The sequence below is a fragment of the Parasteatoda tepidariorum genome, chromosome 7, assembly GCF_043381705.1.
Source record: "Parasteatoda tepidariorum isolate YZ-2023 chromosome 7, CAS_Ptep_4.0, whole genome shotgun sequence".
NCBI lineage: Eukaryota > Metazoa > Arthropoda > Arachnida > Araneae > Theridiidae > Parasteatoda > Parasteatoda tepidariorum.
In genome coordinates, this window is record NC_092210.1 from 83,497,441 (window position 1) to 83,510,599 (window position 13,159).

Genomic DNA, 13,159 nt, shown 5'->3' on the forward strand with positions numbered 1-13,159 from the left:
TTCGTTTGGTTTTTATTTTCAAACGTCCCTTATTTAAAAAAAAATAGTCCTCGAATATATATATATATATATATATATAGTATATGTATACAAATTTAAAGTGCACTGTAATGAAAGAAATTCAAAACGAAAATCAATAAATGCAATGTATGTTTGTCGATTCTAAGAAATTTCCATTTTAAAAAAGCGCACATATTAGAAGATCTAAAAATGGATGATAAAATTGTTAAAAATATATAATTTTTTATAAGTGCAAAAAAATAAAATAAAAAAATATTAGTGGCATTGATTCTTTCTCTTAACTCATAAAAAATGCGTTGGATGTTTATCTTTTAGAAAACATGCAGAAATTTCAGATAGGTTGTAGAAGTTTATTGCGAAAAATAAAGACTTTTTTTTTATTTTCTTAGAAAAACATGATTTTTTTAAACCTTTTTTTAAACTTTATTTTCCTGTCTGTCAGTTTATATTTGCCGAGAAGGAATGATAGAATTAACGATTTTGCTTATAGTATTCAGAAAACTTTTCTGTTCCTCTGGAATAGTACCCCAGCTAAAATTTGAACACTATACTGTTCCTCAGGGAGTTCTCAAAATACCGATTGCAAGATGAAAAGCAAGTGCGGTGTTAGTGTTAATCTTTTACTTTTATTAATTATTTTTAGTGAATGCATTGCTAAAAATAACTATTTTCAATATTTTTATTAATAAAGTCATGCAATTTACCTCTGATCTGTAAATTTTTAAATGTATATAATTTTGATTTCTCTGTCATTCTACTTTTAGATACATTATCAAAACTGATATAAAAAGGCAAGCATTTTATACATGTGGTTACACACAATTTTACAATGCTAAATTTGTAACAGTCAATTTGTAGCAGTCAACAGTTAATTCCTAAAAGTCGAGATTTTCCAGATTCATATTAAATATTTTTCTGTTCATTTTTAGCTATAAGAGAGTCTCAATGCTTATATATTATTTTCTATAGGTCTGTTATAAATTATCTCTAGGAATAACATTTAATACAACCCAAATTTTTTAATTGTTATGTTTTGCGTATAATTTCCCTTCCTAAGTTTCTCATAATTTGTTTTAAAGGTTCAACTTACCAAACTATAAATTAATTAACTATATATCGTATTATTCGGCACTAAAAATGATAGTGCTGATTGCGGCCAACTTGTGACAATCAAAGTTTGACTAAATATATTAAAAAACTTTCTAATGAACTGACTGACCTTTAGTACACAACTAAAGATCTATCATTTTCAATTCTCATTGATACAAATTTATCTAAAATTACAGAAACACAATTCAAAAAGCGTAAATATAAATACTATGAATTATTAATTTCAAATAACTTTCAAATTAAAAAATGGATGACATTACTCCCACTGGCCATAAAAATAATACAAATTTAAGATATACGATCTCACGTTACATAAAATACCAATCTTATAAGAGAATTCATATTTAAAGATTTCGTAACAACGATTCGGAGTAAAATGTTCTAATGTTAACTGTGTCGCACCTTAAGCATCAAACTATTATTATTCTAAATTATATATATATATATATATACATACAGGGTGTCTCAGTTAAGCGTTTCAGAACTTCTAAGAGGGGTAGGGGGCATCCTGACGACTCGAAATCATATAGCAATGTGGGGTCGGAAATGCTTTCCTGAAGCGGTGACGTACACAGAAGCACCATAAAGAAAAGAGACCGTAAGTGAAAAATCGCTATAATAATACATTGAAAAAATTATATGGTACATGGGCCAAAGTAAGTGTTCGAAGTTTCTGCCACCGGCTACAATGTACACCTCACATCTCCGGCGCATGGACATTCGAACATTCTGCAATACTCCAGGCATATCTCGCAGGCAGCTACTGCGATTCTTGCAACCAGCATTATCAACAGGGGTGTCATAAACCAGTGTTTTCATATGACTCCAGAAATCAAGACATGATAGGTCGGGTGACCGAGGAGGCCATATAATTTTTTCAATGTATTATTATAGCGATTTTTCACTTACGGTCTCTTTTCTTTATGGTGCTTCTGTGTACGTCACCGCTTCAGGAAAGCATTTCCGACCTCACATTGCTATATGATTTCGAGTCGTCAGGATGCCCCCTACCCCTCTTAGAAGTTCTGAAACGCTTAACTGAGACACCCTGTATATATAAATAATATTTATAATATTTTTGTTCAAGTATAAGAAAACTACAAGGATCCAATTTTTAAACACTTCTAGCTAATTTATTTCTGCAGTTTTATGAAGAAAAAAAAATATACTCTAGATATTAAGCATGTTTTAGATTTATTGATGATGTAATTATCTTTAGTTTTAGAAATTGCAAAATTTTGTCAAATTAATATTTTCCCCGGGGATTCAAATTTGCTTCACAATCAGGACGAGTTTATTAGTTTTAATTATTTATTTATTTAAATTTTAAAAAAGAAGAAAATATTTGCGTTGTTGAATTCTACGACAAAAGGAATGATTTTGAATTGAATATGAATAAATCAATTACATAGAAATCTAATGTTTCTGAAATCCTTTATTCAAATACTATTTTTAATCGAATAAATAGAATTAAAAATATTTCAATAATGTTTATTTATGCAACAAATAATTGACAAAATCTGTCAAACTTTAATAAGAAAAAATAATGAATATTCAAATAATGTATTCGATATAAATTCGATATAAAATCATCGAGTTCATTGTTTCGTATAGTTATTAAGTAATTTATGGCTAAAAATCTTCTAAAATTTAAGAAATGTTTTTGTAATAAAGGATATTTTCACTAAATGTTAACATTTTTTCTAGCAAATCATTGAATTTAAATTTTCATAAATAAAATTCGACCTTTTGTTAATTATATACTTTGAATAATTCAGTATTATATTTTTATATTGTGCACATCCATGGTCTGGTCAATCAAAATGCGGTTCTGTACTTAAATAAGAACAAGCCATAAAATTCATCCCATTATCCCATATTTAAGCTTTTATTTTCATATTTTGTAATCTGGAAAAATTGGTATGATAATATTTTAAATCATTTTAACAAGCATTCGGTAAATGGATAGTAATTCTCTTCTCACTTTTCAGGCTACATTTTGTGTTTTAATCTGTATTTTTCTTGAATTTTTATTTCTACTTTTTGCGTGTTATGTTTTATTTTGTATAGTTCATATCATTTGTTTTTTTTTAGTTTCAATCTTTTTAGTGATTATCACACCATTGTATCAATGTATTTTGTTTCGGCTATATTAATACAATATTAGAAATCACTCTTTTTTACGCATACATCTAGTAAGCTGACGACGAGATTATAATATCTTTTCCTTAATTTGTATTCTGGTTCTTAATTTTCTTTAAATTTTTAAACAAAAAAAATTCTCTTTAAATAATTTTTGAAATAGTTTATTTATTATATTTTTTTGTATTTTTACAGTAATTATCTATATATATATATATATTATATTAAACAAAAGAATAAAAAATAATTATTAAAAGTTATATTTTGCATGGAATTACCTTTGGACAAACTAATTTTATAATTGTGTTCAAAAAATTTTTCAATTCACCTTAAAAGTTCTCGAGATATGACGTAACATGCAAAAAATAAAATTAACATAAAGAGGAAGACCAAACTTTGGACCACTCTCCTGAACAAGCTAATGCAACCATATATCGCAAATTGCGGATGCCCCCTATAGTTTGGGAGGAGGACAGAAGTCTGATTCCATCGATAAAATGCTATATTTAGTCAGAGAAAGTACATTTTTGTTTATTATTTCGTCTTTTGTCTATTATATCATCCGCACAAAGTTTTAGCATATTTGAAATCAACTCCTTTTGCCATAAAGATTGAGTCCTCAAACGTGAAGATCCAATCATTAGATCAAAAATTATTTAGGGTGTCCGTTTTTTAATTTTTCTCACTGTACATTCGTAAATCATTGGCATTAAATGATAATTTTTTTAGTTAATTTTGATTACTGATCTAAATAAAATAGAAAGGACTACTACATTTTCGTAGAAAAAACAATTTATTAAATAATAGTTTCATGACATGTAATGTGATTATACAAAGATTTTTGTCAATAATCTTTCCTTTTTTATCAGCCGTTTATTCAAAATATTGCTACATTTTTCCATTTTTCTTTCCACTGTCAATTGTTACTGGCAAATCGATTGCTGTCATCTGCACAGCAATATTTGTAAGAGAAATTAGCTACCATAACTTAAAATCGAAGCTTTTTCTCCGAATAAATGAAAAATCGTACATTTATTTCTGTTGAATTAACTACTTCGTAATCCTGTAGTGCTAAGTTGTTTCGCAGCAGTTAAATATGCTATTATTTTTTTTAATGGAATTTATTGCTAAGTATAATTTTTTGAAATCGTTAGTTCCTAAAATTAGACACTGAAAAATTTATTACATAACACAAAATCTGTTAAATTACTTTATAAGCAATTTAAATACCAAATGGTTGCCGCGGGGGACTAGTAAATAATGAAGTACTTGAGAGATTTAATTATGAATTAATTTCATGTCATTTTTTCCTCTTTGAAATCTTGAATTTTCTGCGCAGTGAAAATGGTAAGTATATAATTGTATATAGTCCAATATAATTAGATTTGAGGAAAATATTGAATACTTTTATTGAAGATAGTATGCCAATTTATCTAGTACTTCTGTGCTTGACAAGTTTAGCAGCGAATTATAATCATAAAGATGGTAACTCATATTAACCTTTTCTTTTATCTAAGTTTTCATTTCTAAGTTTCTTGTTGTTGTTAATATTTAAACTCTATCAAATATTTTATTATTAATAAGCTCAAAATTTAAATCAAGAAAAGAACTAATGCCAATTAAACCTGTTTACCAAAATAATAATTTCCTTTATTACTTCCTAATTATATTTTCATTGAAATTCATTCTTTATTAATTTATAAACATTTTAGACACAATATTAACAAAGCAAATTTTAAATATCATCAAAAAAGATGACATCAATAATTCAAGCAATATATTTTATTATGATCCTATGCTCTACTGAAGAGAAATAAATATAATATTCACACATTTTTTTGAAATTTTAATATGAAATAATTTAAGTATAGAGCAAAATAGTTCTAATCTAATTAAGGATAATTAAAAATAAAGATTAAAAGGAAACAAATAGATAGAAAATAGATATTTTTTGTGATTATAGGAGCAAATTCTGTGTTTATTCGTACTAAATTGAATTCCCTTTTTTATAAGTAATATAATAAATTATTTTGTTTGCACATATTTAGTAATTACCATAAGAGTTATAATATGAACGCAAATACATAAAAAATCATTAATATTTTATTAATCGTATTTGTTTCGTTTTATTATGAGTAATTTTTTTTTTCATTTCACTATCAGTAAAATTTGCTTCATTTTATTATCAGTGAACACTAATTATTGTGCTAATTATGCTAAAGAATATGAAGTGTGCTTATGTTGTTAAATATATTTCGTTATACTTAATTGAAATAAATGTAACAAAAATTACGTCATACGTAATTTTTTAATTAATTCTAATTTAACTTTCATTTGTGAAGTTTTAATGCATGAAAAATTTAAACATAAATAGTTAAATGAATAATAATATTAATGCCATTTTTTAATTAATTAATTTATAATCATTGCATTTTATGGTCTTAATAACTTCCATTTGATTTTTTTATAAGAAAAATTTTTCTGAAAAATATCATTTATTATGCCACCAATAATTTTATCGTTGAATATGCTACAATATTCCACCTTTTTAAATTCACAATCTTCATATCAGCAATAAATTTTTTTTAATATTATTTTTATTATGGGACCCGAGGGAAATCTTCTTGAAGCATTGCAAGGGAATAGTTTAATGTAGAAGTATTATTTTTGGAAAAAACACTATATGTTGTCCATATATTGCACTTATTCCATTGTATATAATATTATAAAAGTAATTCACATTCAAGCTGCCAATGTTTTTTCCCAAATTATCTGGGATTTCAAGGGATTTAAATAATTAACTATTATAATATTCTAGAAAAATCTACATAATCAATTCCTGGGCGAATCTTTGTGCACTCATATCAACCACACTGAGAAAAAAAAGTATAGTCACAACTACCAGAATATGGTCAATTTAACCATGTTTCTGGCTCTATCGGAGTACCAAAAAAACCAGATAATGTTTATTAAACCGCTTTGGTAATCACTTTTCTTAAACTTAACAATAAAATGCGTTTTTATTATCATGCCATCATTTACTGTAAGGTTAGGGATAGAAATTATGCTGGTATATAAATAAAATATTATCACCAAAAAGTTAAAATTGTATCGTGAACCATTTTTTTTTTAAATAATTAATGTAAATATTTTCCAGTAGGGAACTTAGGAACATCTCTGGAATTAAAAGTGAAATAAAAAAAACTTGCATCGCATTTAAAAGCAGATTTACTTGTAAGGATACTTAAGAAAAAATGTATTTTCATTTGTCAATTTTAAGCACTCGGACATCAGAGCAGCATTCAAAGCTTCAATGAGTCTTTTTTTAAAACTAATAAATGTGATAATTTATTTTATTTTTTAATACTAATAAATGTATTATATTATGCAACGTAAGTGGTTTAAATTAAATTCAAAATCTATATTTTAATGTTATTTGATTTCTTTTTCTTTATTATAAGCATAACAGGGACAGTTTTTGCTATTAAAAAATACACAGAAGCGCATTTTAAATCAAATTTTTGTTTATTACACAACGAACAATTATTTAAAAATGCAGAAGTAATGACAGCAACTAAAAAGAACAGCATCTGCATGTTCAGAGCAGTGTAATATGTATATTAAATGTAACTCACATTAAAAACCATACCTATAAGTAACATATTATTCGCCTGTAAAAGTTGACTGTCGGAAATAAATGTAACAATTTGATTAGTTTCACAAAATTCACTGGATCAGAGCTCAATAAGCCCATCTAACCTTAATAATACTCATTAAAATACACAGTATCTAACAGAACGTAGAAATAAATGAATATTGGTTTTATATGCCTTTAATTAAACCAAAAATATGTAGAAAACTCTATCTAAAAGCATATTTACCTATTATTAATTATCCAACGTACACGTTCAACTTCTATAATGTCTTGTGTATATACTGGATAAAGCGACACCTGGCTTTAGATTAGAGGAGCTGCTAATCAACAGTTATGTAAGGTCCAGACTTATAGCAAAGAAAAAAAATCCAATAAAATTTATTCATACTTCGGAAATAAGAGCGAACTTATCAGTTTAGAAACATTCAGATCTTGTCGTTTTTTTTATTTATTAAATCTTAAAAATCTTATAATTTCACTGAATCTATCTCTTGCCATTGTGTCACGAAATGAAGGATGACAGCAAGTAACAGACCATACAGAATCAAGCTCGAGATTTCTCGCACCGTGTGCAATAATTGCAATAAATGCTTNTTTTATTTTATAAGTATTTTTCAAGAAAACAATTTGAGCACAAATATGAAGAATTCACTTGTCAGCCATATGATTACTTTAGAATGCTGCCAGATTCAAAAAACTTAAAATTATCAAAAATTAAGCAGTAATATGTAGACTTTGGCTATTTTTGAACATATTTTTAAAATTAAAATATGCAATTCATAAAAAAAAATTTCACTTAAAAGTTGACAATTTCGTGGAATTGCCCAACATACAATTATTTATAAATGCAGAAGTAATGACAGCAACTAAAAAGAACAGCATCTGCATGTTCAGAGTCGTATAATATATATATTTAGTGAAACTCACATAAAAAACCATACCTATAAGTAACATATTATTCACCTGTAAAAGTTTACTGTCGGAAATAAATGTAACCATTTGGTTAGTTTCACAAAATCACTCGATCAGAGCTCAATGAGCCCATGTAATCTTAATAATGCTCATTTAAATACACAGTATCTAAAAGAACGTATAAAAACAGAATATTGGTTTGATATACCTTTAATTAATCCAAAAATACGTAGAAAACTCTATCTGAAAGCATATTTACCTAGACATATTTCAATTATTATTTATCCAACGTACACGTTCAACTTCTATAATATCTTGTGCCTATACTGGATAAAACGACACCTGGCTTTAGATTAGAAGAGCTGTTAATCAACAGTTATGTAAGGTCCAGACTTATAGCAAAGAAAAAAAATGTCAATAAAATTTATTCATACTTCGGAAATGAGAGCGAACTAATCAGTTTAAAAGCTTTCAGATCTTGTCGTTCTTTTTATTATATCTTAAAAATCTTATAATCTCTCGGAATCTATCTCTTGCCATTGTATCACGAAAAAAGGATGACCGCAAATAACAGACCATACAGAATCAAGCTCAAGATTCCTCGCACCGTATGTACCTCTAATATATAAAATTGCAAAAAATTCATCAATTTCTTGTTGATCACTCTTCATTCCAAAGTTGAGAGTGAGATTCTTCCACTGTGCAATATTTGATATAGTGCATTATAGTTTGATCCAAAAATAGTGTTCATAAACCAAAATCACAACTTTCGTCAATATTTCTTTTGGCGAAAGGACATGGGCCAGGCATTTCCTTGAAAAGTTGCGTCCAACCAATCTACTTTGATTGCCAATGCTAGGTGTAATAGTTTCCCAACGAGTTCCATCATTGGAAGCAAAATGGTTTATTTCTACACTTTCAGAATTTATATCGATTCTTCTTCGTTCATTAGGAAATTTTTTCTTTGTCTTGCTAGTTGATGGGATGGTAGTAGAAAATGAGTGTTCATCATTTTCATTATCTGATGAGAAAGACTCTTTATTTGGAATTGCATAATTCTCATCGCTACAAAATCATCACCACTTTTTTCCGAGTAATTTTCTGGTATTCAAGCGCCTCACTAAGTGTAAGTTTACGGTTATTTTTATTCCGAGACATATTTATTCAAGGGAAAAATTTCAAATTAGTTCACATCACTGTCTTTAACTGTCACATCACTATCTTTCAAATAAGTTTACACCACTGTCTTTAACTGTCACATCACTGTCTTTCAAATAAGTTCGCATCACTGAACATAGTCCGTCTGCTATTTTGAAGGACTTGAAAAAATAAAAATTGTAGAATTGTAGAATTAAGTTTTCACCCCTTTGTAATCAGTAACTAACACTGTTCTGCAATGACATTCTCAAAACTACTCGTCAGCTCCATTCAACAAAAGAAAAGCAACAGGGGGAAAGATACATCTCCAATTCAAAATTATGAATGATTCATACTTTATGATTGAATCTTCTTATCAATACCCAAAATTATTAGCCAATTTAAGCACTGACGTCATAATTTAGACTATTTCTATATAATGAAAAGCGAAAAAAGAAGTTGAAGAAAGAAATATTTCTCATTCATTATTACACTCATGGACAAAAAAATTAGCGCACCAAGAAGGAGTGGTCAAAATGAAACGAAATTTTACATACGTAATGACTACTTTGATATAAGTAAATGAATTAGAAAATCAAAGAAAAACGATAATCTTTGATTTTCTAATCATTTCTTTATATCGAAGTAGTCATTACGTATGTAAAATTTCGTTTCATTTTGACAACTCCTTCTTGATGCGCTAATTTTTTTGTCCATGAGTGTAAATTACAACACATACTTTTAGGAACTGGGTCAGAATGACCCAACCTCAGGGTTTTAGGTGTAAGTGACCACGAATTCATTTAATGTTTAGGTGTAAGTTACTAAACATGTGAGTAACTAAACATTCCTTTAATTAAGGCTCATAATATTTCTACAGTTGTGATAGACAGAAAAGTAATAAAAATCATAAGTTCTCGCACATTTTCGTATGTAACTTTCTGAGAAAAACGTCAACAAATACGATTTTGGGTCAGAATGACCTACTCCTCGGTTCTACTGATCTANATCGTCAAAGAAAGCAATAGCAATAGTATTTTATTAAGCGTTTTATCTTAATTTACTTAAGGCAAACGAATAATTCTTAGTAGCTCAGCAAACTTATACTCATTTATAAGGTTAAGAAAATAATATTTAAAAGAAAAGACAACGTTTTTGTTTCTTTCCAAAACGCTTTAGTATTGGAAATCATTCGTTGGTTCATCCTCTTTGTATCCCCTCATTGCAGTTTTGTTCCAGACGATTAAATGGGAAAGGCCAGAAGAACATTGAATTACTACTACACAAATAAATAAAGGAAAACTGGAATACGCGAGATATTTCGGATTTCCTTCTTATTCCGGAATTTCTTCACTCATATCAAATAAAGAAGATAAGTTATATAAATAAATATAAACAAACAGTCATAAGGCTCTAGGAAGTATAAGAAATATTTTATTTAGGCAGCGTTGTGTTTTTATATAAAAGAATATCCATAATAGGATTTCGAATAATTTATAGATATTTAATTACATCCCTTTCAAACAATGAAGAATTTAATACAAATATAGATTCTTTTTAAAATGATTCATACATAAGCATGATTATTACAAATGGTGTATGTGAGATAAAGAGTTAACGGATGATTATTTGTTCTAATAAAATTATAAAATAATTATAATTATTGCATTTATTATTTCTGTATTTATTAAGTAACTTCGAACAAAAGTAAATTTTTCAAGGTTGAGCTTAAAAATAAAATATATATATTAGAAATATTTTAAGCAGATAAATAGTAAAAATAAAAAATAATCAGAATTTAATTGTGTATATACCTTAGTTAAATATTATCATGCTTCAAAATTATTAAATATTAAAAGTATTTTCAAATCTATATCTATTGTAATTTCTTATAATTACATATAAAGGAGATGTATTTATGTATTGAAGAAGTGAGCTTAAAATTTAATTTAACGATTAACTCAACTACTTTTGAAAGAAGTTTCTTGCAAATACGGGCAATGAGAATTTCCTTTAATAGTGGTGCTAACCGTATTATTGCTACTGTAATACTCTAAACTAATCCCCAATTCTTTAAATTTTACTAAAATGTCTGAGATTTTTTTTTTGTATCAACAGTCACCGTACTGTGGTCCATGTTAACACTAAAGAAAAATTCGGTAATGAATAATGGTATTGCTGTTGTAGCAACACTCCTTCAGTCCCTGACCTTGGAAAGAAAAACTTATTGGATAGTATTCCTTTTATTCTAATTTTAAGTATACTTTAATTAATCATTATCACCATCTTAATTTTCTCTCTCATCTTTAATTGCCATGTGAAAATTATTAAAAATATACAGTATATTCACATGAAAATTTGCTATGTTGAATAGTTTTTTTTTAAATTTATAGAAAATCTACACATAAATTTCGTTTTGAAGCGGAACATTTTTAGAGAGACTAGTTGGGAAACTTTTCCTCTCCTCCAATTAAAAGGAGTCGTATTCAGCGAGTTTAAAATATTTTCTGCTGGGTGGATCGTAAGGGTCAAAATATTGGCAACTACTGGCCGAAAATAAAATGTAAATTTTTTCACCTTTTTCCACTCTCGCTCGAAATCCTCAATAGCAGTTTACCTTAGGGACATTAGGACAGCTTTATCTTTATTGGAACCAAATTACAACTTTGATCAAAATTTCTATCCTTCCCCTAATTATTTTCGAAGTGTATTGAGCTTTATTCTTCGTACGCAAACTGGCCTAAATTACTTACTTTAAAATAGCGCACATTTTCTTGCACATAGCAATAAATGTTAATAATACCTAATTTGCATTTATTAAAATAAAATAACTTGTTTTCAAATAGTATTCTTGAATTTTGCAGATGAATTATTAAACTAATAAATACACACAAGCTAATCAAAATTCATAACATTCTCATTCTTTTTTCTTCTTCTTCATTTACGTCTTCATCTCTCAAGTTTAAAGATAGAAAATAAAATAGACGGTAAATATTACTTTCACATAATTCTCTTAGAAAACTTAATCAGACATTTTCTCTCGTTTATTCTTAATGAACTTTACACGTTTTATGACAAAACTTTCAACGAGAAAAGCGCATTTGTATTCTAGCACGATAAGTTTCTTAATATTAATTCCAGTTTTGCATGTAGAATTCTAGATACAACGCTTTGAACAAGGCTGAGAGTGCATGCAGAAAACAGCTTGTAACAAACACGCTCGGATAAGGAATTAATTAAACTAGATTTCCGGGAGGAATAGTTCACTTATAAATATAAAACTACAAAAGACTAAACTTTTATGGATTTTTATATTTAGCTTGTATAGAGTAGAGTTTTGTTCCTTTTCGCAAGCATTTGCCTTACGAGTTGCAGTTTTAAGCAGAAATAAATTCTTTTTCGTAAATTTTTTAAGCATTGTAACCTGTGTCTATAAGAGAAAAACAGCCAAAAAATATATGGGGAAATTTTAAATAAAACATTCGTTATTAAAAGATATTTAATTCGCATTTTTTGTTTTTACTTTTTCAACCCTTTGTTTTTATTTAAATAATGTTTCGAATAGATCAATAATAAATTAAGTTTAATAAGTATATGTATAACAGTGCTTAAATTTTTAATTTTTATTTTGATTATTTGATGACTTACTCATTTATAATTCATTATTTTATTTCACACACACACACACACACACACACACACACACAGTAATATATATATATATATATATATAAATTAAATTGCTTGAGTTCAAAGACTTGTATCAATTACTAAAAGAAAAAGCAATATCATTGTAAATCAGATATTATTATATTTTAAAATATCTTCAAATGTGACAGCATTCTAAGATTAAAGCAGTATTTTTTACCTGAAACCCAACTGCCATTGAATAATCTAGGTTCAAATTCTTTGCTTAGAATGTCGGCTAAATTGATTCGATGTCCTCTTCTGCCCAGACCTGTTGCTCCTGAAATACAACAAATGTCATTAGATGAGTATTTTCATTTGTAATGTATAAAATATGCATAAAAATGATAGATATCATAATCATTAAATTTACAGTTACTTAATTTGCAACGTATAGATCAATATTTATGCAAGAGGAAGATCTTCTCAGGAAAGACAGGAAGAAAGTACATCTTCTCAAGTTAAATGCAATAAAGAAATATTTTATAATTTATT

The 13,159-nt window shown here is 27.4% G+C and overlaps 1 protein-coding gene across 1 annotated transcript in view; it reads right to left on the minus strand.

Moving 5' to 3' along the window:
* The window catches only part of LOC107440394 (inactive dipeptidyl peptidase 10), a 220,310-nt gene that overhangs the window by 86,332 nt on the left and 120,819 nt on the right, over positions 1 to 13,159 (minus strand). Inside the window, exon 4 of the mRNA XM_071183833.1 lies at positions 12,846 to 12,944. Within this exon, the coding sequence (XP_071039934.1) occupies positions 12,846 to 12,944 (99 nt within the window). The remainder of the gene's footprint in view (positions 1 to 12,845; positions 12,945 to 13,159) is intronic.